At 53.4% G+C, this 26,349-nt stretch overlaps 9 protein-coding genes across 9 annotated transcripts; 7 read left to right on the forward strand and 2 right to left on the reverse strand.

Annotated features, from left to right (window-relative positions):
• Window positions 1-3: 3 nt before the first annotated feature.
• CTAM01_03702 (uncharacterized protein) lies at window positions 4-1,000 on the reverse strand (the record flags this gene model as incomplete). Its single annotated transcript, XM_060519734.1, has 3 exons — window positions 4-60; window positions 145-440; window positions 493-1,000. 3 exons carry the CDS (start codon window positions 998-1,000, stop codon window positions 4-6), a joined length of 861 nt encoding a protein of 286 aa, XP_060385940.1.
• Window positions 1,001-2,957: 1,957 nt separating this feature from the next.
• On the reverse strand, window positions 2,958-3,314 carry CTAM01_03703 (uncharacterized protein; the record flags this gene model as incomplete). The annotated part of the gene is made up of 1 exon (XM_060519735.1): window positions 2,958-3,314. One exon carries the CDS (start codon window positions 3,312-3,314, stop codon window positions 2,958-2,960), a length of 357 nt encoding a protein of 118 aa, XP_060385941.1.
• A 1,946-nt stretch (window positions 3,315-5,260) lies between these two features.
• On the forward strand, window positions 5,261-6,186 carry CTAM01_03704 (uncharacterized protein; the record flags this gene model as incomplete). The annotated part of the gene is made up of 2 exons (XM_060519736.1): window positions 5,261-5,375; window positions 5,432-6,186. 2 exons carry the CDS (start codon window positions 5,261-5,263, stop codon window positions 6,184-6,186), a joined length of 870 nt encoding a protein of 289 aa, XP_060385942.1.
• A 5,443-nt stretch (window positions 6,187-11,629) lies between these two features.
• On the forward strand, window positions 11,630-11,855 carry CTAM01_03705 (uncharacterized protein; the record flags this gene model as incomplete). Its single annotated transcript, XM_060519737.1, has 2 exons — window positions 11,630-11,673; window positions 11,780-11,855. Coding segments are annotated over 2 exons (120 nt in total), but the record flags the coding sequence as incomplete, so codon positions are not given.
• Window positions 11,856-11,934: 79 nt separating this feature from the next.
• CTAM01_03706 (myo-inositol-1-phosphate synthase) lies at window positions 11,935-13,676 on the forward strand (the record flags this gene model as incomplete). The annotated part of the gene is made up of 2 exons (XM_060519738.1): window positions 11,935-12,680; window positions 12,764-13,676. The coding sequence occupies 2 exons, from the start codon at window positions 11,935-11,937 to the stop codon at window positions 13,674-13,676; spliced, it is 1,659 nt and encodes a 552-aa protein (XP_060385944.1).
• Window positions 13,677-15,464: 1,788 nt separating this feature from the next.
• On the forward strand, window positions 15,465-17,173 carry CTAM01_03707 (uncharacterized protein; the record flags this gene model as incomplete). The annotated part of the gene is made up of 4 exons (XM_060519739.1): window positions 15,465-15,504; window positions 15,710-16,512; window positions 16,567-16,754; window positions 16,804-17,173. The coding sequence occupies 4 exons, from the start codon at window positions 15,465-15,467 to the stop codon at window positions 17,171-17,173; spliced, it is 1,401 nt and encodes a 466-aa protein (XP_060385945.1).
• Window positions 17,174-18,418: 1,245 nt separating this feature from the next.
• Window positions 18,419-20,407, forward strand: CTAM01_03708 (major facilitator superfamily transporter; the record flags this gene model as incomplete). Its single annotated transcript, XM_060519740.1, has 2 exons — window positions 18,419-18,736; window positions 18,878-20,407. The coding sequence occupies 2 exons, from the start codon at window positions 18,419-18,421 to the stop codon at window positions 20,405-20,407; spliced, it is 1,848 nt and encodes a 615-aa protein (XP_060385946.1).
• Window positions 20,408-21,463: 1,056 nt separating this feature from the next.
• Window positions 21,464-22,083, forward strand: CTAM01_03709 (uncharacterized protein; the record flags this gene model as incomplete). Its single annotated transcript, XM_060519741.1, has 3 exons — window positions 21,464-21,698; window positions 21,798-21,916; window positions 21,970-22,083. The coding sequence occupies 3 exons, from the start codon at window positions 21,464-21,466 to the stop codon at window positions 22,081-22,083; spliced, it is 468 nt and encodes a 155-aa protein (XP_060385947.1).
• A 1,067-nt stretch (window positions 22,084-23,150) lies between these two features.
• On the forward strand, window positions 23,151-26,171 carry CTAM01_03710 (uncharacterized protein; the record flags this gene model as incomplete). The annotated part of the gene is made up of 1 exon (XM_060519742.1): window positions 23,151-26,171. One exon carries the CDS (start codon window positions 23,151-23,153, stop codon window positions 26,169-26,171), a length of 3,021 nt encoding a protein of 1,006 aa, XP_060385948.1.
• Window positions 26,172-26,349: the final 178 nt, after the last annotated feature.

Consider the following 26,349-nt stretch of genomic DNA (forward strand, 5'->3'; position numbering starts at 1 on the left):
TTCTCAAGCATTGTATTGGCTCTGTGCCTTGATCGCCTCGCCGATATTGATCCAGTCGAGCTTTTCTCGGTCAGCCTTACACAAACAAGACATTGACGCCGTGTGAACACAACCAACTCGGTGTCCGAAAAGAGGGAGACTTACCAAAACGACATTCGCTGTCCTTCCCCACATCCCTCTGCACAAGTTGACCTGCTTGTCAATGGACGACAAGGAATTTGTCTTTGGCGCTTCAATTTGATTGGGGATCTTAATGCCTGCGAAGAGCTCAATGTCGAGGAAGTGGTTGACAAGGTACATGTAGCCATTGGGATCGACACCCTGCGGCCGGTCGATGTTGCAGTTGGGAAAATTCGCATTCGTCTCCCCAAAGGGAGTCTCCCAGTAGTACTGGAATTCGTCTAGAATGTAGTCGACTTTACTCGTGTCGGCGTGATAGTCTGTCGTACTCAGTCACTGCCCATAAGTTACAAAAGATGCTTAGAGACATACCCATGAAAACGACCAGTCTCGTCCCGTCATCAATCAAAGTCTGAAGTGTAGGCCACTGGTCTATAGCCACTTTCTCCCCAGGCTTGAAGACGTACTTATCCAACCCCGTACTCTTGAAAGTGTCGCCAAATTGAGTGACCGGCATTGCGTCAATGTTAGTGAGAAGTAAGGTGACCACTTCACGCGGATGCGCCTCCATCCAAGTGTCTATCTCTTCGAGATACTTGGACAGGGGCCCCGAGTCTAACAGAGCGCAGTCCGTATGGCACATCTGGATCTGTCCGTCCTTGTTCTGGGTCTGAGCTTGTAGGAAGCGTACGCCGAGATCGAGCTGGTCCGTTACCGACACATATTGATTGTGGGCCGGAGTGATGCCAACAAAGGCACTGTTGTGGGATCCGACAAACGTCACGTCAGAATACTTCTTTGCGCAGAGAGCGTCGTTGCCGTTACAAGCCGCCGCGGCGACAACGCCTACGAAGGCCGGCAGGAAGAAAGCAACGCGCATAGTGATAAGGCAGCGACGGATACAGACGGAGGAATCAGGATCGTCATTTTCTTGAGGTTTCCACCAGCTAGTATATAATCAAGGTAATCAAGCACAGCAATTTTTCAGCCGTCAGGGGTCTGGCGATAGCTTAAAGTGACATCTCGGACGGGTTAGCGAATCAAAAGTCATATCGGACATCTGCTAACACTCTGGACGAAGACCTTGGGAGGCCAACAGACCGAATTTGGAAGCGCGTGTTGATCTAGAGCTGAATGACCCCTCATAATGGAACGGTCCGACATGTGAGCGATGGCACCCAAGAGCCATGTTTCTGCGGACTGTTGCCATTGAAGTGACGGCTCGTGTTCGAGTGATTGGGTCATGGCGTAACATGGAGATCAGGTAGGTGGGATTAAGACGGAGAGGGGTTCTCGAAGGCTTGAGATGCCTGTCCAGACGGGCAGCTTTGCCACATCCATCGACCAGTCAGTTGGACTAGCTTCTGTGAATTCATGGCCATGACCTAACGCATGTATGGGCATTGAAACTTGCCATCGACGCTCGGGAACAAAGGTGAGGGGAATAGAAGAGCGATTATCGTTTTCTTGGCAACGGGATAGAGTCAACGTGGCCGGCATTTCAACGCTTCGAAGGCCTCCTCGGTCAATGATGCTTGGTCTTTTGTGGCCCATGGCTGCCAACTTCATGCGCCACACCTCTCTTGTTGGAGGATATTGTTGTTGGAGAGGGTGGATTGGCTGCCGTGAGAAGAATTGAAGAAAAGAGGCCTGCTTTAGTCGTTAAGTGAAACATGGAGGTTGACGAATGACGGTCTCGGAACGGGAGGCTTCAAAAGGGGCGGGTGGCGGAAGTCATCAGGGCACGGCAGGCGCACGGCAGGCGTAGAAGGGGCCACTGGGGGCTGCAAAGGCGCTAACGCCGGTAGTGGCAGGGGTCGTTCAGGGGAGAAGCTCTTGGTGGGCAGCTGGCATCCACACTTGCTGACCTTATTCGCTGGGGCCATCTGCAGCTCTATGTGGCTGCAATCTCCTCCTGCCCTCTACGGCAATGTGATCTTCTTCCCCGAACAACGTCACGAGAGACATTGTTGCAGCTACAACCCTCAAACTCGACAACCTCGGTCACTGCTGTTCTTGAAAAATTCATCACGGCATCATCTTCGTTCGCGCACGTGGTTCACCTTCTTGCTGTGGTCCGCCTGCAGATATTGAGGTTACACAGACTCTGGCTATGTTCAGGTTGCGACCATGTTCACGATACTTTCTGCTTGGTGGTAATCCCAAGTGTCTACAGTCGTTCGGGCTGCATCGAGACTTTGCTCAAGAACATCCATACATCTCGGGATGATTCTAGCTTCATGACAGTCTGAACTTATGAAGAACGTCCCTCTTGGCGGGCAAGCGTTGACAACGAGACGAGGCACACGCGTTTGTCGTCTAGGCGCCTACGAAAAAGCATGCACGGCTCACATTTGACGATATTTCCTCTGCTATGATGCTCCAAAGCAAGGGGATCTGGACGATGATCCCTATGCCGCACTGAGAAAATGGGTTCCTTACCGAAAGTTGAACAGGGTCTAGTTCAACCAAGGTATTCACTAGGCTCAACACCTTTTGTCAGGAAATCGTCGCAACTGAATCAGAATTCGCGCTATTCGTCCCTTCACCACTTTGGTCTCCGTCTCATTGAAGCAATTTCGAGGCGCAGTGCTCTTCGCACTTCGGACGAAGCCAAGACACGCAACCTTACGGGCAAGAAGACCTCGGATCGTGACAATGGGATGCTAGCAACGGCCAAAGGAGGCCCCCTTCGTCTTATTTGTCCTGCTAGCCTCCACCGATGGACCCGTTCTACCCGGTAGCTCCGTTTGTGTGTTGCACGCAGCTAGACAACCTTAACGTGCTCCCGGCAGTCGTCTTCCAGAGTATGTCCATTTCATGGTAGAATGGCTCGGTCACTTCTTGTTCCCGATCCTTGTGAGATCTTTGGCCGGGCTACCCTGATCATCGTCGAGCACACCGACCCGGACTTTGGGGTTCATGGTACGCGTACAGCATGACTGACGCGTTGAAATCAACGATCTAGTTCTCCAACTTGCCACTATGAGCTTGGAAAGATTTGTGTATCTGAAAACCCGGGCCGGGTTTGAAGCAATAAGCACGATCTGGTTGACGAAACTCATCCGCATATCGTGGAAGAATTGCACTGATCGATGGGGAGCCTCAACACTGGTGATCTTCGATGAAAAAGACCGTCTAGACACCGAAAGCGAGAATGCGATGATGCCGCGAAGGAGTTCACAGATCAGCATGGCTTCCAAACCCGACGAGCGCGCAGCAATGACAATTCATGAGACAAGCGAGATGGAACCCACCATGACCAGGTCGAGGTCTGGGGATCACCAAAACTAAACAAACTCAGATTGCGACCCATCGAGGCTGCAGATTTCTCACCTGTGTCGCAAAAGGGAGCTAGGTGGCCTGCACAGCCCTCAGAACAAGCATATCCGCCGATCGACGTCATCCCCATTTGGTTATGCTTGCTTTCTTGCGCAGCGGATTTACCGGCAGATCCCCCTCCTCAGTCCCTCACACCGTCGAGTTCGACTACACCACCTTGTCCACCTTGTCCACCTTGCCGGGGCCCTCGGTCGGCTAAACTGCGTAGAGAGCAGAGGGGGAAGGGCAAAGGGGGAAACGACCGTGCGCATCGTGGACGAAACATGGAATTCCTCCGACGTCCGAGTTCGTGCCTCTCTTTGCCTAGAGTTTCGCCAAGGGCTGTCAATCGGCTCGTCGAAGGCTTGTCACAACTCGAGTCGAGACGGCATCCCATTGCCGAGCTTTCGTCCCGCCTACTAGTCCTGCCAAGCCATGTCAACGGCCGGCTGGGAATGTCACAATGTCACGTCGTTCACGTCTCTTCGATGACGGTTCGAAGTTTGTCGTGAACTATCCTCTGATCAACATCCCACCACCACGGGCGCAGGCCATCTAACTTTCATGAGTAATATCGGCCCAGCTCCCTATGGAGAAAGGGACCACAATCTAAGTCTATCCGTCTTCTTTCCGAAGACCGAAACGAAAGCGGAGTCTTATCTACCTTGTGTACGGATAGAATCTCTGCCTACGCACTCTCAACTTCTACCTCATATGTCCTTCCGCCTCTGAGTGGAACCCGGCCACGGTGAGTCGAGTTGTGTCGAGAGATCCGGGGCCCTTACCCAACAAGGCATGGTGGCATGGCCTCGACGCTCTCCCGTACTCGGAGTATGGATACCTGAGGGGCGCCCACTTGCCTCCCGGAGCTTCCTGAGCACGAATGGAGACGCTTCTCTCGCGAATTCCGTGGTGTTTGGGCCCGTCTCAACCTCCATCAGAATCAGTCAGCGGCGTATCTGGCCCAAGCTCGCTGGTCAGGACCAGCGACCTCACACGCCTCACGTTTGAGGATCTACACCATCCTAGCGTCGTTCTCAAATCTTTTGCAGGGTGACATGGGATGGCCCTTGTCCTTCCCAGGAACGCTCCCGCCGCTAAACCTTGTCCGACATCATCGTCGCCCTCATCGACGCCGAGCCCCAAACAACCGTGGAGACTCCTTAGCCTTACTCCTGAAGAGAGCCTCCTCGCTTCCCCACAACCATGATTTTCAGAGATCTACCAATCGGGTCCGAGATCACCAATAGCTTGTTCCTGCATGATCCATTCTCGCCGTCTTTGCCGGAGGGAAACTGGACTCGGTCTATGTAACTTCCTGGCGCGTGGCGTTTCTCCCTCGCCTGGCCATCGCTCAGGACCCGCAAACCCCTTCGAAACGATCGAAAACCAATCGCATCTTTGGAAAGCTCGTCTTTGCTGGTGCACACAGCCTGCGTCGTCCAGTCGTCAGATCAATGCTTCAACTGATCTTTCGTGAGAAGTCAGCGGCAAGATGCTTCACTCAGGAGAACGACGCAACGGCCGCAATCCCTGGCCTTGGGAGATGGGCCCGTAGTTTGCCAAGCCCCATCAAATGTCTCCCAAGACTGTCCAAGACCTGTCATCCAGAGTATCGACAAGTTTGTATAAGAATCACTCGCATGTCCGGTCAAACTTTCATCTTTTCCCTTCTCATCAGCATCTCATCTTCACTTCAGCCTTCTTTCATCTGCCTTTCTTTCCGACACGAGCCCGGAGCTCCTACACGGCCTTTTACACTTTAATAGTACACATTCTTAGTTTTACTCAACTTTCACCAATCTTTTCAACCGCCAAAATGAAGTACGGCTCAGCTCTCCTCCTCGCGGCTTTCGCTGCCACCAACGTCTTTGCCCACGGTGTCATCGACGGTGTTCAGGGTGCCAACGGTGTCAACCTTCCCGGTCTTTCTTGTAAGTCATCAAACCACATCGAAAAGACACAAAGAGCTCCTACTAACAGTTTCCAGTGATCGATGATACTCCTCGTGACTGCGCCTCTCCCCGCTGCGGTTCCGAGGCCGATACCTCCATCATCCGTGACCGCGAGCTCGGCACTGCCAAGGCCTCCGCTCTTGGCCGCACCCAGGGCGGTGGTCCCGTCGATGCCGCTGCCATGATGGCAACCTTCATGAACGGTGCCGCCGGCAACACAACCGCCACCAAGGCTGCTCGTGAGATCCACGAGGCCAACCTCGCCCGCCGCTACGCCAACATCGCCGCCCGCCAGGCCGGCAAGGGCACCAAGACCCCCAAGGGTACCGTCGAGACTGGTGTCAAGGCTGCCACCGGTATGGCTGCCCAGCAGGGCATGCCCACCACCGCCGACGACGGCACCATCTCCATGACCTTCCACCAGGTCAACCAGGACGGTGCTGGCCCCCTCAAGGCTGACATTGACGGCACCTCCGGCGGTACCGACCCCGCTGCCTTCAAGACCGCCGAGGTCACCCAGAACGTCCCCGGTATCGGTATCGGCGGTCTCTCCGGTGCCTCCACCATGGACTTCCCCGTCAAGGTCCAGATGCCCGCTGGCATGACCTGCGACGCCAATGTCGGTGGCGCCAGCAACGTCTGCGTCGCTCGCCTTCGCAACGCCGCCCTCGCCGGTCCCTTCGGTGGCTCCGTCGCCTTCACCCAGTCCACCGCCGCCCGCAAGCGCGCCGTCGAGTTCAACCTCAAGAAGCGCTCCGAGCGCCGCTCCGCCCGCGACTTCAAGGCCTAAAGTGGTTTCGCACTTTTTTCCGAGCATCGGACAAGTAATTTGCGCACGGCTACGCAGCAGGGAAGGAAGAAGGTCGCCATTTACATATTTCGGTGTCGACGGATTGGGTTTATCGAGTAGCCTTGCCAGGGGCATTGGTGCTGCGATCTAACAACCGTCGAACGGGGGGGTTAAACAGTCCAAACTGACTGAGTTCTGGCTTCATTGCTTGCTACTCACTCTCTCTTGTATCATTGCATTCCATCCTTTACATGATATCCTGTGGATACGTTGGGAATTTGTCTATAGTCCTGCTACATAGAAGTGTTGATGAAATAACGATGCTTTGTGGTTCTTGAAAACTGTTCTCTTAATCTACTGGCTGCTGTGATCTCGAGCTTCAAATACCATTCTCACAAACAGGAGAAATTGGCTTTCCTCATCGATCGGGCTCAAACGAGCAAGCACCTCGGATTTCGAGAAATAAGCATTCCGTTCACAAGGAAACTGCCAGCTACGGAGTGGAGCAAAACGGGCGGAAGTGGGAAGATCTGCAACACTCCCGCGGAAGCGCCTGGACGAGGCCAAGTTTTACCCACGTAGATCCCGCTGGGTGGTGGCCTGGCTCACGCAGCGCCACACTATCCAGCATGAAATCTGCCGACTACCCATCCCCCAGGGACCTACAGAAACTATGGCTCAACTGGCCTCTACTAGATCCTATTCCGATTCGGGGATTCCCACCACGAAGGAAGTTGCTTCCGGTTCGAGAATTAGTCAGTTCTTCCCAGCGTCGTGTTTGCCCGGTGGCCAATGTGAGGTTCGGATGTGTAAGATGCGTGTAAAAGAAACGCGCGAGTCGACCTCGGCGAACCCGGCGGCCCTCCCACTTTCCACGTACTTTTTCGTCTGAACTCTTTGATGCGGCGTGCCTGGGCGGTGCCTGGGCTGGCGTCATCACTGTTGTGAAGTATTCTGTTCTTCTACTTCTAGACGCACCCTTCTCACATCGAGATGGATCTCTCTTCTAATGGCTGGCCACGTTTTCGTCTTCTGGTGAGTGGTCTGAGAGATTAGCTATTTGGAGATTTGTTGAGATCTTTGAAGATTTGACGATACTGCAATGCATTATTGATAGCGTCGATTATTGGAAGAAACTTCTAGCCAAATTCTATCCCTTTTCCAAACACTGACGTCCCTGAGGAGAGAATGAATCTAGTATGCCAAAATTCCGGGAGGTGTATGAGGTTCTGGAACCGCCCGTTGTTCGGAATTTACACCCCCTCCGGGCGAGCACGGGTAAAAACTTCAGAAAGCCTCACTGAATTCTAGGACGTGAAGATACTGGTTGGGGAGGGGGGGGGGGGCGTGAAGTAAAGAAGACTTTTCTCCCACTGGAGATGGTGTGGTGTACGTCAGCGGGAATGCCGGGCATAGCAGGAGCGGCGTGCCATCTTCTCGTTCTTCTTCCCTTTTGACTTCCTGTTGAATGCCGCGCGGAGTTGGGGTGACATGTGTCCCGTTCCTGTGGGTGTGTGTAGATTGAGAGTTTCCGAAATCCAGAATAACCCAGAATGGTGGTAGATGCCTCGGAGTTCCGAGGTTCGGTTCCACCTCCTTGGTTTCCGTTTCCCTTCTTCTCTAATCCAGTTCATCTGCGCGAATTCGAAATGTCTGCCGAATTTTCCCCAGAAGAGCGGATGGCGTGCGATGTTTCATGGAAGTTTGAGAGACGCCCGAGATGGGATTTCTGCTGCCCCGTTCTCTTTCTTTTCCGGATTCGGAAATACGGGTCCGCCGTTGAGAACCCCCCACACGGCTTCCGCACATTGTTTGCGGTCCGGGGTCCCGGGCCCGGGTAGGTGGGATGGGGAAATGGGGCAGAGGAAAAAAGAGGACAAGCTTTGATGATTTGAAATGTTGTCTGCGGATAATATGGCCAGGCTTGTCGGGTTGATTCTGTACCCCGGCGGAGATCTCGGAGAGTTCTAGTTTCTTCTTGACGAACGGCTTCGATGAGGGATGATCCGCCTGTAATTTACGGCATTTATCTTCTCTCAGTTTTTTTTTCCTTTTTTTTTTAAAGCACCGAAGAAACCTCAGTGAATTTTCCTTCGAAACGGGCTTCTGGATTCAGCGAGCTCCTGGGTTTGAAAGTATGTGGTCGGGTTTGAGGACGGGAAACTCTTGAGTGACGAGATTGGATTACTTACAGTATTGGCGAGTGCCATGTTCATCCGCTTGTCTTGACTTGCCGCCGCTCAACGCTCAGCGCCATCTCGTTTCTTTTTGATGACAGAAGCGTGCTGAATCCCGGACTTTCCTTTGCTTTTATTCCGTCAACAGTCGACTGCGATTGACCTAAGAACTCTCAGAGCGACGCGGCCTTAAATCAAGACGCTGTGAAGGTGGTAAATAGCGGAATGCATCCTGCTACTCATACAGTTTACTAAATAGAGCTACCGCGAAGAGTCGTATTCTATAACAGATCTGATCTTATTATTATACTTTTAATACTGGCAGTAAGAGGATTGAGAAGCTTGGTATCATTCGCATACCGTGTTACCCACGGTTGATGAGCATCATCGGCTTCTTCATCTTAATCGTAAGCCTCGTATCCGCACCGTGTGGTCTACAACCTCTGTTCCTTCAACATTCTGCTTCTACTCGCCCATCAAACGAGGCTATTCCTTCTTGTAGCAACTGTCTTCCCGTATATAGATGCTTCAGAGATTGGGGTCTCCACTGCAGGTCTGGTTGTTGCAGAGAACGGTGGATAACCGGTACTTCTCATCAGCGCATGATTTAAGTAGGTTTGAAGATGATCAACGATAGTCTCTTGCTCTCTAACCACCGCACGCCACTGATAGCAGCTATTCCTCCTCCATTTAGAATTTATCGCCACTCTTCGTGGGCGGCAGTTCGCCTTGCGCCTGTCCCGACCCGTGCATCTAAGGAACCTTATATATTCCATCCCAAAGCCTGGTACTATGCACTCCGAGTCTATTCAGCTCTGTAACCGCATGTCGCGAAGCCAAACACAACAGTAAGCAAGGGTTATCAACGGCCCATTTGTCTCAGCTCACGTGGGGCGAAGAACTTGATGTTTTCCCACCCAGTAATGGACTGCTTTGACACAGTCAGAACATTCGAGTCAACACATTTGCTGCTGATGGTATCAAGAAACAAGAAACAAGATAATAGTTATTTATCAATACTGGCAGCACGTTAATGAGTACTGATAGGCAGGTGCTTGAGAGGAGCCTGCTCAGGCCGAGGTCCCGCAAGCCGAAAAACCGCAGTCTCGGCGGTTCCCCTTTGACGTTCCATTCCGTAAAAGGGGATCCCGGCAGGGACGGAACGGCAAGATGACCTACCCCGACAATCCGTGCCCGCTCGCCAAGAAGGGTAATCCAACGACAGTTTTGTTAGTCTATTACTAGAAAGCCGCAATTTAACTGCCTAGTTGTAGATTGCTCGGAAGACGCGGATGTTTTTGGCTGCTTTTCGCTCCCAGCTATATCTGTCTATGTTGATGTCTAGACAGGTCTTAAGACACCCACAACGCAAACCCTGAGAGAAGCACGCATGGCATTGTGTCATCTCACTAACAAACCCAATCGGGAACAATCACATTGGCAAGGATCAAATCCCAACAGTAGCGGTCAAGGAAACTCCTGCCGTCTACACTCCCTCGGCCGAGACGGGGTCACTCGTGATTCGGGAGGATGAAAGTGCGAGGGAGCGAAACTATTTGCTGGAATATCCTTACACGGGAAAAACACGCTATACGCGCAAGTGAAGCCGTTAGCGCAGGTCCATTGTGCCCTATGGTAGGTAACTGCCTTCTCGAAACCCTGGCGCTTCCTGCAGGCACGCTCATGCGGGATTCATGCGGTTGAAGATGAATAGTGGGACACACGCGAACAGCAATCAGCCCAGCGGTTGACTAGCCGAGATGGAGGGTGGTAGCGAGGGGGCCATCGGCGGGATGTCTGGTACTCTGTGATGGGCAGACTGAAGGCAGGGGAGAAGCGGATGTCGAACGGGTGGGTTCATCGATACGCGGCTGGATTACGTCTCACTGCTGTAACTATTGGATAGTTACGTCTTTGTTGAGAAGACACGGACTGGTGAACCCAAAGTATTGTGAGCTTTCAGAACAAGAACCGGCTCAAATCACCTTGGTTCCCCAGGAGTCCTCCAACCTCCCACAACGGGGCCCCGCATTCAGCCGAAGAATCCGCTCCGAGGTCGCCGGGGGAAATCACGCTTGTGGCACGGACTCGGAGCCAATTAGAAGGTCGATGCCCCTCCATCCCTCCTTCGGTAGCCGGTTCAGGCGCCCCTTGCTTGCGCGTGCCCACTGTCCACATCAGAACAATTGGGGGCGGTGGAGGGAGGGGGAGGGGCAGCTGGGAGGAGACAACTGAGTGCCCCGCCATCCCACTAGGTCGGGTTCCTGGGTGACGACGCAGCTTTTGGACACATTTATGGATAGCTTTTTGCGCGGAACGATACCGTTAAAAGATCCAGGTAGTAAAATGAATGTGGTTTGGATTTTCAGTCCGGGTGACACAAAGCTTGAGAGGCTCCCTCCCCATGGTTCACTTGGACAGTCTTACCTCGTCATAAAGTTGTGTCCCGGGTGTACCAAAGCGGCATGGCATGTGAAAACCTACCACAAAAAAGAGACCATCCGCCATGCAGTTCATCGGATGTGTACACAGGCAACACAGGAACACAAGAGGACAGATAAAGAAAGAGATAGAGGCAAGATAAGCCTAATGCATAACCTTCTGCAGAGCTTATCTGCATCACAGACACTTGGCCTCGTACAGCCTCTCACAAACATCACACCAGTTGATTTGCCTGCTCATCTGTCTACGTGATCCCGCGCCAGGCGAGCCGTTTATCTCACACCATAAGGTATCCTGCGCTTTATCCCGCATCCCAAGACGGCTCATCCATGCAGACCTACCCAACGTAATCCCTCTCCAACCCGAAAAAAACGCGCCGTTCCCGTAACCGTTTAACCAAAGGCTGAGGTGCTCCTGTCACCCACAGATAGCTCCACCAGAGCTGTCCCTAGGTGGCCTGTCATTGTTCAACCCCGTCCGTCCGCCCGTCTCACCGCCCCTCCCAACAACGGACGACGTAGCGCCAGGCGGCCCCCATTCCTCATCCTTCCGCCGGCGTCCCGGATAGCTCCTTGGCCTAATCTAAGCACCGCAGGTAGCTTTAGACGAACCATCTTGTATCTCCCGCAGCCTACCGAGCTATATACCTACCGTACCTTACCCACGTCTCCCGAACCCCTTCTCTTCTCTTCTCTTCTTCTTTCTCTCTTCATCCCATAACCACAAATCACAGAGAATAGTCTCACCAGGATCCCAAAGCTTTCAACCAAAAACCACCACCTACACCAAAACCCTCACCAATCGTCTGATCGCGCTTACGAGTCGCGATCAACCCCGTCGTCAAGACGTTTTCCAACCTCCTCAACTCGTAAGTATAGCCTCATCTCACTCAATCACTCAACATCAGGTTTCACTGTCCACGTTACAATCTCATAAACCACTTCCACGAAACATTTGCTAACTACAATGTCTAGGGTCCATCACCCGTACGCAGGAGCCCGCTGCTCAGCCGCCCCCGGGGCTTCAGCGGACTCGGCCTTTGATCTCTAAAGGCCCTTCTCTTCAACGAGAACAAAATCAAACTACCGCCTGAACACTGAACAACAATCTACCTCTCTATCACATTACCATGGCTCCCCATGCAGAGGCAGACTCGGGCTCCGCGCACGGAGATGGACCAACCAACGGCAACGGCGCCGTGACTACTAACCTTGCCCACCACCCCCAGCACGACCGCGAGCTCTTCACCGTCGACTCCCCCAACGTCGTCTACAATGACAACGAGATCCTCTCAAAGTACACCTACCGCACCACAAAGGTCACCCGAGACGCCGCCACCGGCAAGTACGTCGCCAAGCCCACCACCACGCTCTACGAGTTCAAGACGGACCGCAAGGTCCCCAAGGTCGGCATGATGCTCGTCGGCTGGGGCGGCAACAACGGCACCACCGTCACCGCCGGCATCCTCGCCAACCGCCGCGGCCTCGAGTGGGATACCCGCGAGGGGCCCCGCGCCGCAAACTACTACGGCTCCGTCATCATGGGGTCCACCGTCAAGCTGGGCACCGACGCCGAGACGGCAAAGGACGTCAATATCCCCTTTCACGACCTGCTTCCCATGGTCCATCCCAACGATCTGGCCATTGGCGGTTGGGATATTAGCAAGATGAGCTTGGCCGACGCCATGGACCGCGCCCAGGTGCTGGAGCCGACGTTGAAGATGCAGGTCAAGAAGGAGATGGCTGAGATGGTCCCGCTTCCCAGTATCTACTACCCTGACTTCATCGCTGCCAACCAGGAGGACAGGGCCGATAATCTGATCCCCGGAAGCAAGGCCTCCATGGCTCACGTTGAGCAAATTCGCAAGGACATTCGGTAAGAATTTTCTCTATGGGCTATCAAGTGACATTTTTGGTTGCTGGTGGTGGTGGTGGTGTTGGTGCTGACTGTAAGAATAGCGACTTCAAGGAGGCAAACGGTCTCGACAAGGTCATTGTGCAGTGGACCGCAAACACGGAGCGATACGCCGACATCATCCCGGGCGTCAACGACACCGCCGAAAACCTGCTCAAGGCTATTGAAGAGGGTCACGAGGAGGTCTCGCCCTCGACCGTCTTCTCCGTCGCCTGCACGCTTGAGGGCGTTCCCTTCATCAACGGCTCCCCGCAGAACACCTTCGTCCCCGGCGCCATTGAGCTAGCCGAGAAGCACGGGTCTTTCATCGGCGGCGACGACTTCAAGTCGGGTCAGACCAAGATGAAGTCGGCACTTGTCGACTTCCTCATCAACGCTGGTATCAAGCTGACTTCTATTGCGAGTTACAACCACCTGGGCAACAACGACGGCAAGAACCTCAGCTCGCACAAGCAGTTCCGGTCCAAGGAAATTAGCAAGTCCAACGTGGTGGACGATATGGTCGAGGCCAACACGGTGTTGTACAAGGAGGGCGAGCACCCTGACCACACCGTCGTCATCAAGTACATGCCGGCCGTGGGCGACAACAAGCGCGCTCTCGACGAGTACTACGCCGAGATCTTCATGGGCGGTCACCAGACCATCTCGCTCTTTAACGTGTGCGAAGACTCGCTGCTGGCATCGCCGCTCATCATCGATCTCGTGCTCGTAGCCGAAATGATGACGCGCATCCAGTGGAAGGCTTCTTCGTCGGATGGTGTCGCGACCAAGGACTTCAAGGGCTTCCACAGCGTGCTGAGCATCTTGAGCTACATGCTCAAGGCGCCTCTGACCCCGCCGGGGACCCCCGTCATCAACGCGTTGAGCAAGCAACGTGCCGCGCTGACTAACATCTTCCGCGCTTGTGTCGGCTTGGAGCCCGAGTCTGAGATGACGCTCGAACACAAGCTGTTCTGATGCGTTGCCGGACTGCGGATGAATATTCCATTCTTTGCCATGCCACCTGGCCCTCCTTTGAATTGTTGCTTTGCTTTTTTCCAACTTGGGGGTTCGATAACAACACGATTACCTCATCCGATCACTGAAAGTTGCGTTGATGATTTGAGATAGTACCTATATTATTACAAAAAATACAGTCAGTCTTTACCGCAATGCCGTAGGCGTCCCACATGTCAGAGTTTTGGCATTTCGTATCGTGAAGCTATTTGGGAAGCAGCCACGCAAGCTCTCATAACTTGAACCTTAGAAGTGCCGCTCTCGAAAGCGAAAAGCGAAAAGCTTAAGCTTGCTGGAAGCATGGACGTGTGCTGTCGCTGTCAAGAGTCGAGACGAGTTTGTACCTAGAGGTGGTGTCAAGCTGGGTGTTGATTGGTCGTTGAGGGAAAAGACGAGGCTGTTAACCGTACAGCATTGAAGCAGATGGGACGACGGCCAATCAGTGCGCTGAAAATGCTCTCAATGGCTTTGGCCCAGACACGCCGCTCGTTTATCTTGGGAGCATCGGATAATATCAGTCGACATGTCAACTGCGCGGGCCTCTTTTTAGTGACAGGCGAGAAAGGACGGACCCAGGCCAGGGCCCTGGTGGCTGGAGAAGAAAATATCTGGAGCTTCTGGAGATGCTGAAGAATGTTTCGAGCCGGGGTGGCTGGAATGACATTCCGATAATTCGTATCCAGCTGCCAACAGCCCTGTCCTCTGCTCGTTATGTTCTCCGCAGTCAAGCGAGGGAGAATGACGAACGTCGATAGACGAGAGGAAAAAGGGGGGAAACTCGGTGGGAATTCTGCGAGGCGTTCCGTGTCGGTAAACAGAGGCGCAATTGCATGCTGTCCAATGGTGAAGGTCTGAGGGACTAGGTGGGGCGCGGGGATATCCCCAAAGCTAAATTCCAGCCCCGAGTAAGACGTAACGGTGCAGGAGCAGGGGAACAAAGGGGACTCCGTACTTTCTGTAAAAGACATGATTTGATTGGGTCAGAGGCAGGAGCTGACCTTGTTAGCTGCCCCTGGAGGCCTGTGGAGGGACCAAATGGCGACCACTCGCGACGGCCCTAGTTGATGCTGAGTGCTCCGCTGTGCCTGATCTGCCAAATGGTTGCCGGGGTGTTGCTGGTGATGAAATTGCCCAGCTTTAATCAAGCATAACGTAGCAATAGAACCGTAAGTAGGCGGGTGAGACGGCTGCTTTGGGTGGGAAGAAACCACACTGAGAAGCGCAGAGAGAGAGAGAGAGAGAGAGAAGAAAGAGAGAGAGGAAGAAAAAGTACGAGGTGGGAGGCCGGCGGGCGGGAAGATGCAAGGGAACCGGGGAACGGACAGCGGGCAACCTTACTCATCCCTCCGGAAGGTACCTTACCTTCCTCTGTCTTTCTCTGAAGAAGGTGGGAAAGACCTACCTCATGGAAGGGACACACCTAATTACCTATTGAGTGAAGAAAAAAAAAAGATACATCTTCATTTGCCAAGACGGGCCATTTTGACGCAGGCGCGTGTGTCGTCTGCCAAGTACCTTATTTTGCCTTTCAGACAGCCTGCCTTCGCCCAAACCAGCATTTAATCTGCGTTTCCTGATTTCTCCCTCTATTACCCCTTGGGCGACAACGTTATTATTTCTCGTAACCTTTCCTTTTCCTTTCTCTCTTCCCTCCTTCCAGTTGAAACATCACGTCAAACCTCGTTCACGACTGTTTTCGCATCATCGACAGGCGCCACGGCCGCCACGACCACAGATAGACTTGCGACAATGTTGTTTTCTACACTTGGGCGCGCTGCCCTTGCTGCTGGTTAGTGTCCTAGCTGCTTATTTGCGCGTTTCCCCATTGGCGACCAAGTCCAGCAACGAGGATTGGCGTCATCCTTCAGTTTCAATTCAACAGAGATTCCTTCTTTTAGAGGCACAGACGTACATATTGATTAGACACTGGACAATTCATCGCCATCCTCGTCAATCTAGCAGGAACCCCACACTGACATGGACTTTTCTCGTAGCCGCATTTGCGACATGCTCGTTTGCACAAAGCTCAAAAGACGATGATCTCGGCCAATCCACCTTTGTCGCCCCGGAAAACAATGTCGCCTTTGGCTTCACCGTCCCCGAAAACAGCGGCGAGGACATATTCTTCACGATGCGGGCCCCCATCGACCGCACATGGGCCGCCATTGGCATCGGCCAGGATCGAATGGCCGGTAGCTTGATCTTCATGATCTATCGCGACGAGACGGGCAACAATGTCACCTTCTCACCTCGCATAGCTTACGGAAACTACGAGCCGACGTACTACAACAATATGCAGTGGGACGTTCTTGCCGGGACGGGTGTGTTCAACAATTCCATGTACTTCAGTGCGCGATGCACTGCCCACTGCAGGAGCTGGGTGGGAGGATGGATCGATGTCTCGAACGAGAACCAAAAGGCCATTTATGCTGTTGGGCCCAAAGGAAGCTTCTTCTCGAATAAGCAGGACACGTCTGTCAAGTTCCACGAGGAGTTTGGCCGCTTCACACTCAACATGAAGCGCACAGTTGGCCCCGGCGACGCGCCCGTGCTCAAGGACAGCTCCGTCAATGAGGGCACAACGCAAGTCTCTGCCAACGATGGCCGGAGAGACTACAAGTCCATCTTCCATGCGGTTCTGATGGTGGGCTCCTTGGTTTTCCTCATTCCTTTCGGTGCCATCCTCCTTCGCTTTGGAAACATGGTCAGGTGGCACGCCCTCAACCAAGGTGTTGCTTTGGTTATCGTTCTCATTGGTTTCGTGCTCGGTGTTCTAACCAGCTTCTGGTACTCACGTGTAAGTCTCCGTAAGCTTGGATTGAAGAGGTGTCGATGCTAATGTAGACAATAGTCTCGTGGTTTCAAGTCAGCACATCAGATCATCGGCTTCATCGTGGTTGGCTTCCTCTTGGGTCAATTCGCCATTGGCTTTCTGCATCACCAAAAGTACAAGAAGACGCAGCGCGATACACCATACAAGGTTGTTCACCAGTGGCTCGGTCGCATCACGATTGCTCTTGGCACGTTCAACGCATTCTTGTAGGTCAAAAGTCCTTCAATAATCCTTACAATATGCTAATATGTGCAGGGGCTTCTCATTCGCCTTGAACCGCCGATTCAATTACTTCCTCGCTGCATTCATCATCCTCATGCTTCTGGTCTCGCTGTTCTTCACCTTCGGAGGCAAGTGGGTCCGCGGCCGGCTGCCCGCTAAGTTCGGCAACCAAGGAACGGGCGGGTACAACCCGGAGCCTTGGAGACAAGCACCTCCGCAAGGCGGATACGCATACACCGGTGCCGCTCCTCCTGCCTACCAGCCGCCTTCTCATCAGGCCCAAAGCGTCGGTCTGACAAGCATGGTGGCGGATCCCACGCAACCGACAAAAGAGAGGAGTGGTAGCCGCGACTACCGGAACAACGACTTGGGTTCTGCGCACCAACCGCGCGAGATGGTATAAACCACTGGCTCGGTGTCACTCCGACTTTGGCATGAAAGTCGTCTGCATTTTTGGCGTTGTGTGGGACAGGGAAACGAAAGTGAATGGAAAATGAATGCTGGGTAGTCCTTGCGGACGGCCCTCTGCTTCGATGCTATGATTTAGCTGTATATTTAATGTATTTCCCACATCTAGTTTCATACCAAAAGATGCATGATTCGATGAACGACTGCCTTCTCATCCCAAAGATATTGGAATGGCTAACAAGAGTAGTCTGAGACTAACAATGCGGTTGCTAGTCGTAGTGCTGAGCGAGACCGGGCGGCGTGACGGTCTTCGGTACCGAATCGGCATATTGCGACATTCGTCGTTTGACCGGCGGTGGGTCAATCACCTGAAGATGCCAAAGTTCTTTCTCCATCGAGCCTTCCTTGTTTGCTTTGCTATTGAGTGGTGAGAGATTCAGATCCCGCTTGCTTTTGAATTGAACAAACAGAATGTTATCAATCAGGCCTGGCCGGAGGGAGAAACGCCAAGAAGCTCCGCAACGGTAACTCTAACGCACGGGATCCGGCGCGCCGTTCAACATCAACGGTTCGGTTTTGGAAAAAGAAATTGCGGGTACGCCCCGGTCTCCCGGCGCCGGGATCGGCCGTTGAGAGCTCGGCCAAGTTACGACTTTTCACCGTCGTGACGTACCCGCGTGAAGCGGTCAATTAAGTACCTCAGCCGCAACCATGAATGACACGCGACCTGCCAAGAACTTATAAAGTGTGTGTATCAATTGGCGCGGCGAACCAGAGCTTCAAGCGGTAGCGGCTGACTCTTGTTACATGCTTGCCCTTGTGAGGATAAGTGGCGGCAACTTGCTTCCGTTTCGTTTTTTTTTTTCTTCTTGCGCTCGCCTGTTGCCGCACGGCTCGATCCCGTGCCGGCCTGGGCGGAGTTTCCCCGACGTCTATTTGATCTTTTGTACTTGGGCCCAGCTTTTTCCAACTTCATCTCTGGAACAACCTATTGTCAGCATTCTTGCCTCCCCTCATCTTTGGCCGGATGGTATGTAAGGCCAGCTCTTCTTTTCGTGTGTCTCGCAAGCACCCATAAACTTGTAAAATACACGAGATTTCCGTCACTTTATCTCTGACGTAGACACGTGTGTGCTCACTCGTAACGGCCAACGAGATACACCCTCAATTATTCCCGGTCGTTCTTCAACGGTGGAGTGTAACCTCGATACCAAAACCTCGGCACCGGGGCTCCTACACAATGTCGTCGCGGCGCACAGAGGACGAGCTGGTGCTCCAGCATCATGATGAGGATGCCGACACCGAAAGAGGGGAGTACTCGGACTCGGACGACGATGCGGATGAGGACACGCCAATGATGCTGGGCCAGACCGATGGTGCGGTTGAGGCTGCCGATGCGCCACTCTCAAATGCGCCCCCCAAACCTCCGCCGCTACCTCTCGTCAAAAAGCCTGAGAAGCCACCGCCCGTGGCCTGGCGCGATCTGCCAAAGAAGCAGCAGTTGTTCGTGATTACGATGACGAGGTTAAGTGAGCCTCTTGTCCAGACTTCTCTCCAGGTATGTATCTCTCGAAGCTCCATCAAGTACCTTCGGCGCAAAGTTTCGGAACATGTCATATCCAAAGTGCTCTCACGCGCATTTCCGTATGGGAGAGGTTTGTCTTGAGAGTAACTTCCCACTCGCTAACACCGTCTTCAGTCCTACATGTTCTACCAACTCAAATGGTTCGACCCAACGCTGCCCGACTCCGTAATCTCAAGCCAGGCCGGCATCCTCCACGCCTCTTTCACAGCAGCACAGTTCATCACAGCCATGATTTGGGGCCGCCTCGCAGACTCAAAGCGCTTCGGCCGCAAGACGGTTCTCATGATCGGCCTCCTCGGCACCTGCTTCTCCTGCATCGGCTTCGGCTTATCCCAGTCCTTTGCGCAGGCCCTCTTCTTCCGCTGTCTAGGCGGCGCGACAAACGGCAACGTCGGCGTCCTGCGGACAATGATTAGCGAGATCGTCCGCGAAAAGAAGTTCCAGGCCCGCGCTTTCATCCTGCTGCCCATGACCTTCAACATTGGTGTCATCATCGGGCCCATTTTGGGAGGTATCCTCTCCGATCCGGCAGGGAGCTACCCTTCCTTATTTGGGGATATTGCTTTCTTCCGGAAGTACCCCTATGCGACGCCAAACCTGCTCAGTGCAATCTTCCTCTCCTGCGCTGCCCTGTCCGTCTGGCTCTGCCTCGAAGAGACCCACGACGCCCTCCGCGAAGAGGGCCCGGACCTCGGATCCCGCGTAGGATCAAGCATCGCCTCCCTTGTCCGTAGAATCATTGCTCGTCGACGAAGAGGGTTGAATAGCAACGCAGACGCAGCCTACACGCCCCTCCACTCCAGCTCCGCAAGCACAACCGACGTCGACGTCGAACTCTCCCCGGAATCCGCACCACCACCGAAACAAAAACCCCGCCCGCGATACCGCCACCGCCTCCCCTTCCGTCGCATCTTCACCCGCAACGTCCTCATGACCTTCTCCGCGCACTTCTTCCTCGCCTTCCACGTCGGCACCTTCAACGCCCTCTGGTTCGTCTTCCTCTCGACCCCGACCTCTGCCTCCCCCCAGCACCTCCCCTTCCGCTTCTCCGGCGGGCTCGGCATGCCACCGCAGTCCGTCGGCATGGCCATGGCCATCCTCGGCGTCATCGGCATCAGCCTCCAGCTGCTCGTGTACCCGCGCCTGTCGGCGCACCTCGGCACCGTGAAAGCCTGGCGCCTGTTTTTGTATTTCTTCCCGGTGACGTATTTTCTGGTGCCGTACCTCGCCGTCGTGCCCACCACCGACGCCGCGCCGCCGCCGGGGCCGAAGGGCGGGCCGGCGATTTGGTTCGCTATTGTCGGGGTGTTGCTCTTCCAGGTTCTGGGGCGGACGTTTGCGCTGCCGGGACAGACGATTTTGATTAACAACTGTACGCCGCACCCGTCTGTGTTGGGGACGATTCACGGGCTCGGGCAGAGTGTTAGTAGTGCGGCGAGGACGATTGGGCCCGTGTTGTGCGGGTGGCTTTATGGACGGGGGCTCGAGGGCGGAGTGGTGGGTGCTGTATGGTGGGGGTTGGCTGGTGTTGCTGTCTTGGGGGTGATGGCGAGTTGGGCTGTTTGGGAGGGAGACGGGCATGAGATTTGGATTGATGGGGATGAGGTTGCTGCTGAGGAGGAGGAGGAAGTGCACAGGCGGTAATGATGGGTTTATGGTAGAAGGAGTGGGAGTTTGGAAGTTTGAGCCTGTATGCTTTTTCTCATACCCACTTACATAGCCTCCAGAGCAGAGTATAATAATTCGTAGATTTCTCCAAGGTATCTTAAACTACCTTAGCCTTCGTCACAGTTCCAACTCAAAGAGATACGTAAATGCTAGTATGCACTACTACAGGGTAATTACGTACAGAGATATTCGCAAAGGCGTAGCTCTCCTTCGCAGCACACGTACGCCTACCTCATGCCAACCTACATCCTATCCTTATTTACTTACGTTCTTAGCATAAACAGAATCGTTTCAAACACTATGAAGTCAGATGCAAACTCCGTGCGCCCATCAGCTTGCCTCTCAGGTCAGGTAGAAAGAGTTAAAATGACAGCTCTCTCGTTCTGGAGATTCCTCACTGCTTTCGAGTTCGCTTGCCGAGCTGCTTCATTCTCGAACCAAAACCCTCTTGACATTACAGACGCAAGTGGAGGAAGGAAAGACTCCGACGTAAGGACCAATGAGTCCGTGGTGCAGGCCATGCGTGATGCAGGGGCCTTGGGCTTCATACCAGTTTCCAGGTTTTTTCTTCTTTCCGTTTATTTCGGCGGACGACATTAGAGCCTGCTGCTGCAGACCAAAAACGGAGTTTCAGGCTGTCTCATTGCCACCAACGTGCTTGCCGGCTCTGCTAACTTATATCAGGGTTGTCGATCTTTGACATGCCATTGGGTGTTGGAGACTCAAGCGGGTTCCCGCAGCTTGGCGTAACGATGCTGTTGGAAGTGGTTGTGTGATTTATATGCTTGAAGCGCGGCAAAATCCTTGGCTCGACTCTCGCCAGCCTGATCGTGCAAGCCACCTGCCGCGTTTAACCTATGTACCTTTTCTCTCCTTCAGAGAATAATTCAAGTATTTAATAGTCATGCTGCTTGTGCTTGGGTCGTTCTACTATTCGTTCTGTCTGCTCTTTCAAACTCTTCCCTTGCTCTCTTTTTCTCTACGTCTACTTACTGAGCCTATTGAGCGTCGGAATCAAAAACCCTTTCCACAATGCGGATCGCCTCTATCCTTCTTCTTCTTCTTCTGAGCCTCCTCTTTCGGGACTGTACGGGGGGGTCCACCTTCTACCGACCACCGGGCTCCGGTCCCGCCGGAGACTTCCGAGACAACCCCCAGTATACGTTGGGCGAGATAGTAAAACTCCAATGGGAGACTAGCGACCCTTCCATTGACTTATACCTCGTTCAAAAGTTACCTGAGGACGAGGTCGCTGCCCTTTTGTTTGGTTAGTCAATTTAATGTAAAAGCAGTGAGCCCAACGCAGATCCTGCTTGCTCTACGGCTTTTGAAGTCAAAACATTTTACTTACCCGATTGATTCACAGTAGACGAATCTCACACGCCCTTTGGCTGGGCGTGGAACGTCTCCCTCCATACCTTTCCGCCCTGGCATAGCCCGGATCTGAGTAACGTGTACTATCTGCACTTGCAGGCCACTCTGCCTGTTGGCGTCATTGGTGCAGGTGTTGCGTCCCACTATTTCAACATCACCCCCAGCGCCGCGTCATCAGTCTCGTCGTCGGCCTCACCATCATCTTCGACATTGTGGACATCCGTTGCATCACCGACGACAACGCCGAGCGCAACGAGCACATCAGAGCTGGACCGTGATGAGCTATCGACTGGCGCAGTGGCTGGTATTGCGGTCGGAGCGACATTCGTTGGGACGCTCTTTGTAGTAGGATTAGCGGGATTTCTGTTCTGGCGGCGGTGGGGGACTAATGAAAAGAGGGGAGGGGAAGAATTAGGCGCGATCATCACTGCGAACGATGGGAAAGAGATACATGTCTACAAGAGAGATGTATCCGAGCCATCGAGTGAACTGTTTGTTGAGAGTACTCGATGCTTCGGAGCCGAGGGTTCGAAACTAAGTGAGATGAGGTTTGAGATGTCGGGAGATTCGGTCGTACGCAAATGAAACGTGGAGTTTAATCAAGCTGATGGAATTCGTGACTACTAATAAAATTGAGATTTAAACGTGAATTATGCCCTCTCTTAAATACGGGGAGTTCGTCGTGAACGTGTAGGATAGATGTATGGACACCACCTACTCTTGGTCAACTACACGACCAGCATAGGAATCCAAAAAGGTCGTGGCAGCCTCAGTAAATTCCTTCGTACATGGAGAGGAGATTAAGAAGCGAAGGTTGAAGAGTCACATGATATGCGTAATGACCGGTAGGCGTTTTCTTGAGTTTGACAATCTGGATCATAAGGCAGACTTCTCAACACAGAAATAAAATGTCTCTGAGCTTCCCATCTCTCAATTTCCATGGTTGGCCGAACTCCAGGTTTTGCATTCGCGCTAGTAATGCGATGGCTTTGTGTGACACATTTAATTGGTGTCGTCTGCTACAGTCCCTTTTCAGCTTCACTCCAAAACCGCCCTGGACGGCGCAACTTCATGCCGAGCCTTCTGCGGCTGAACATAGCGGTCACGCATTCGAGACATTTGATCGTTCTTCTTAGTGTAACGGTTTCAGACAGCCAAGAATATCAAGATACCCAGATTGCCCTCTCATATCTGTTCTTGGATGCTGAACACGACATCGTCCCCAAGTCGTGATATTGAGCAACGAAAGACAAACATGGATTACAGCAGACAACCATATTTTCCACCTCCGCCAGGTCAAGCTGGAAATCCACCACCGCCGATTCCGCCACGCCCGGAAACAACGATGCCAGCAATTTCTCCTCCCCATGACTATTCGCGAGGGCAATTCCAACAACCTCAGACTGTGCAAAGTCCTCAATATGGCGGTCAACATCCTCAACAAACTTACCAGCCCACATACGGCGCTCCTTCTTACCATCAGAGCCCCCCCAACAGTCACAATTATCATCAACCAAGCTCCGCAAGCCGACCTGAGCCAACTCCTCAGAGCTCTTATTCGAATGGCCAGCCTCCCTACACCCAGCCGTACTCACCCTCAGCAACGTACACGCACCCTCATCAAGGACCATCATCGTCCCAGAGTCCTAGTCTATCAAGTGCTCTGCAACAGGCGACCTCATTGTTTTCGGACAGTGAAAAAGTTGTCAAGTCTTACCATGGACTCAAGAGCAAAGCCAGAGCCAAGTTCACCCAATTCGTCTCGCAGGGCGTGACACCTTCACAACCTACCTACAACCCTCAGGTCCAGTACGCTCAGAACCACCACCCGCCGTATAACCCTTCACCATCGTCTCCTTCTCCCGTTCATCCTCCCGGCGCTCAATACCATCAAACTCAGCAATCTTACTACCAGCATCCGAGCCCAATAGGAAACTTGGCAACTCCACCAGCACAGTCTCCCTACTATCACCCGCCCCCTTCTCAGGAACAGGCCTATCCTGTACCATCTCATAGTTCAGCTGTGCTGTCACAGCAACGAGATCAGTATAGTCAACAGACTCAAAGTGATTCATCTCCTCATTATCTGGCTCATATCCCACAAACCCCCGGGAACGATGGTCCATCTGGCATGCCGACACCCAGTGCCATCTTTTATGGGAATGACAATCCCAATTCCGCCGTTCAGCAACACACTGTACCTGCAGCTTCAACAGCAACTCACACACCGCCTGTGGTAACACTGCAACAACTTCCTGAGCATCAGCAGCATATTCAACTTGTCCAGGAAGGGACCTCTCGCCCAATTGAAGCTACGCAAGAGCCAGGAAGACCTACAGCAGGCGCTATTCATCCCTCGACCTCACTGATAGAAGTCAATACCGCTGACTGCCCACTTTCTCAACCCCACATTGCCGAGAAGGTCGCTCATGTTTCTCACGAGGAAGTACCGGCAGCCAGTTTAGTCGACCAAATTTCTACAATCCTCGGCAATGTCAGCATTGGCGAAGCCCCTTCATCGCAGAGCAACCCTCCGACGCCTGACGCTGTCGACTTCCACGACTACAAAAGAGCCCTTCCCCGTGTCACCGAAAATGGGGAACCTAACGCAGTTGTTTGGGAATGCCCAGCAGACCGAGAGGTCAAGTATGAAACAGACTGGTATCATATATCAGACATACCAAACTTCCTCGTCTGCACACACTGCCACGAGAGGTGCCTTGCACAGACACCCCTGGGAGGCTCTTTCATACGCACCAGGCAACCGGAAGGACGTTGTCGGTTCAATGCTCCCCGAATCACCAGACTCCTGCTACCCGAGTGTCTCAAGCGCAGAGATATCACTCCTCTGCGGGAGTTCATGACAGCTCGACTCGATGTCCTGGACTGCAAAGGAGTCTCGGGTGCCGATGGCTCAGCAGGAATCAAATGGTACCAACCGCTTGACGACAGACTCGATGGCTTCGTATCTTGTGAGGCTTGTTATCAAGATATCGTGCTGGCAACATCGTTCCGTGACAAATTTGTTCCGCACGACTCACCCCAAGCATCTGATGCCGTCTGGGCCTGCGACATCTGTCTCCCCTTCATGAGTCGATCCATAGTCAGACTTTCAAAATCAGGAGTCGACGGCTGGAACTCATGGGTAGAAGCAGCAGCGAAGCACATTGCTCTGCCTGAATGCGACAAGGGGCCCGTATCGCCCTCCTCCAGACGCTGGATGCGACTGCGCGGCGAGCGGCATCCGGATTTCAAAATGTGTGAAAAGTGCTACGAGAAACATGTGGCTCTGACGACACTGGATAAGGACTTTGAGTCTATTCCACATGTGCCGAGTCACACAGGGTTAGACTGGATGGACGCCGCACTAGGCTATACAACGACGGAGCCTACACCCATCACATGCAGCATGAATGGCTTGCCCGCTGAGGTCGCACTCACAGATGCCAAGGACTTTCAGGACATCAACGTTCTCTACCGTGCTCTGGAGGTCATCCTCTCCTGCCCACCGTGTACCGAACGGGGCATCATCAACGGCACGTGGTACACGTTGACCGGCGGCGGCTGTGACGGCTATAGGATCTGTGCCCCATGCCATGCAGCCTTCATCACTCCATTCGGACTGAACCGATTCTACGAGAAATCTCAGAGCGAGGAAGCAGGAGAAACCTACCTCTGCAGCTTCGAGCGGTCCTCGGCCCCGCGATGGGTCGACCACATGAACCGCAACGCCGAAGCCGTCGAGACCGGCGTCTGGTCCCGCTACTCCGTCTTCGTGCGCAAATTCGCCGGCGTCCCGCACTGCGCCAAGGAGAACCTCGTTGACAACCGCCGCTGGTATGGGTGGGACGACTGCACAATCTGCCCAGAGTGCTACATCACCTTCTGCCAGGAGAGCTCGCCACCTCCCCCTAGTCTGACAATGGAGTTCAACAACGACCTCGTCGTCGAGAAGAGAATGTGCTGCCTGTATTCCCCGCGCATGCGGCAAAAGTGGATTGAGGCGTGCGAGGCGGGCAACGCGGAGGCGCTGATTGAGTTTTCGAGGGTGCGGCACGGGGTTTGGGTGCAGACTGTGCTGCAGGTCCAGGCGCTTCGCCAAATGCAGGATATGCAGATGATGAATGCTATGCATGCGGGCTTCATGAGTGTTACGTACCAAGGTATTGAGGGGATACAGGTGGTGTCTGGCACGACAGATGGGTACGAGCATGGGAATAGTCAACTTGGATGGCATGCGACGGAGGCGGGCGCAACGAGTGCAGCTTTTCGGAATCAGATGCAGGCTGGGATGGCTCAGTCTAATAGTTCGAATACGTGGATGACGATATGGCAGTTATTGCTGAAATGGTCAGAGTTTGAGTAGCGTGAGCAGGCCACGGCAAGCTGGGCGTGCTGTCTTAGCTAGTTTCTCTATCCGATTTCATTCACGAGCATAGTTACTTTGGTGACAGCCTAGCTATGTTATTTGCCACATCATCTCTTACATCCGCGAGACTAACATACACCCGAGAAATACAGCCACAATAAAGCAAAGTTCTTTC

The sequence above is a fragment of the Colletotrichum tamarilloi genome (genome assembly GCF_030869305.1).
Source record: "Colletotrichum tamarilloi strain Tom-12 chromosome Unknown Scaffold_8.1, whole genome shotgun sequence".
Taxonomy (NCBI): Eukaryota; Fungi; Ascomycota; class Sordariomycetes; order Glomerellales; family Glomerellaceae; genus Colletotrichum; species Colletotrichum tamarilloi.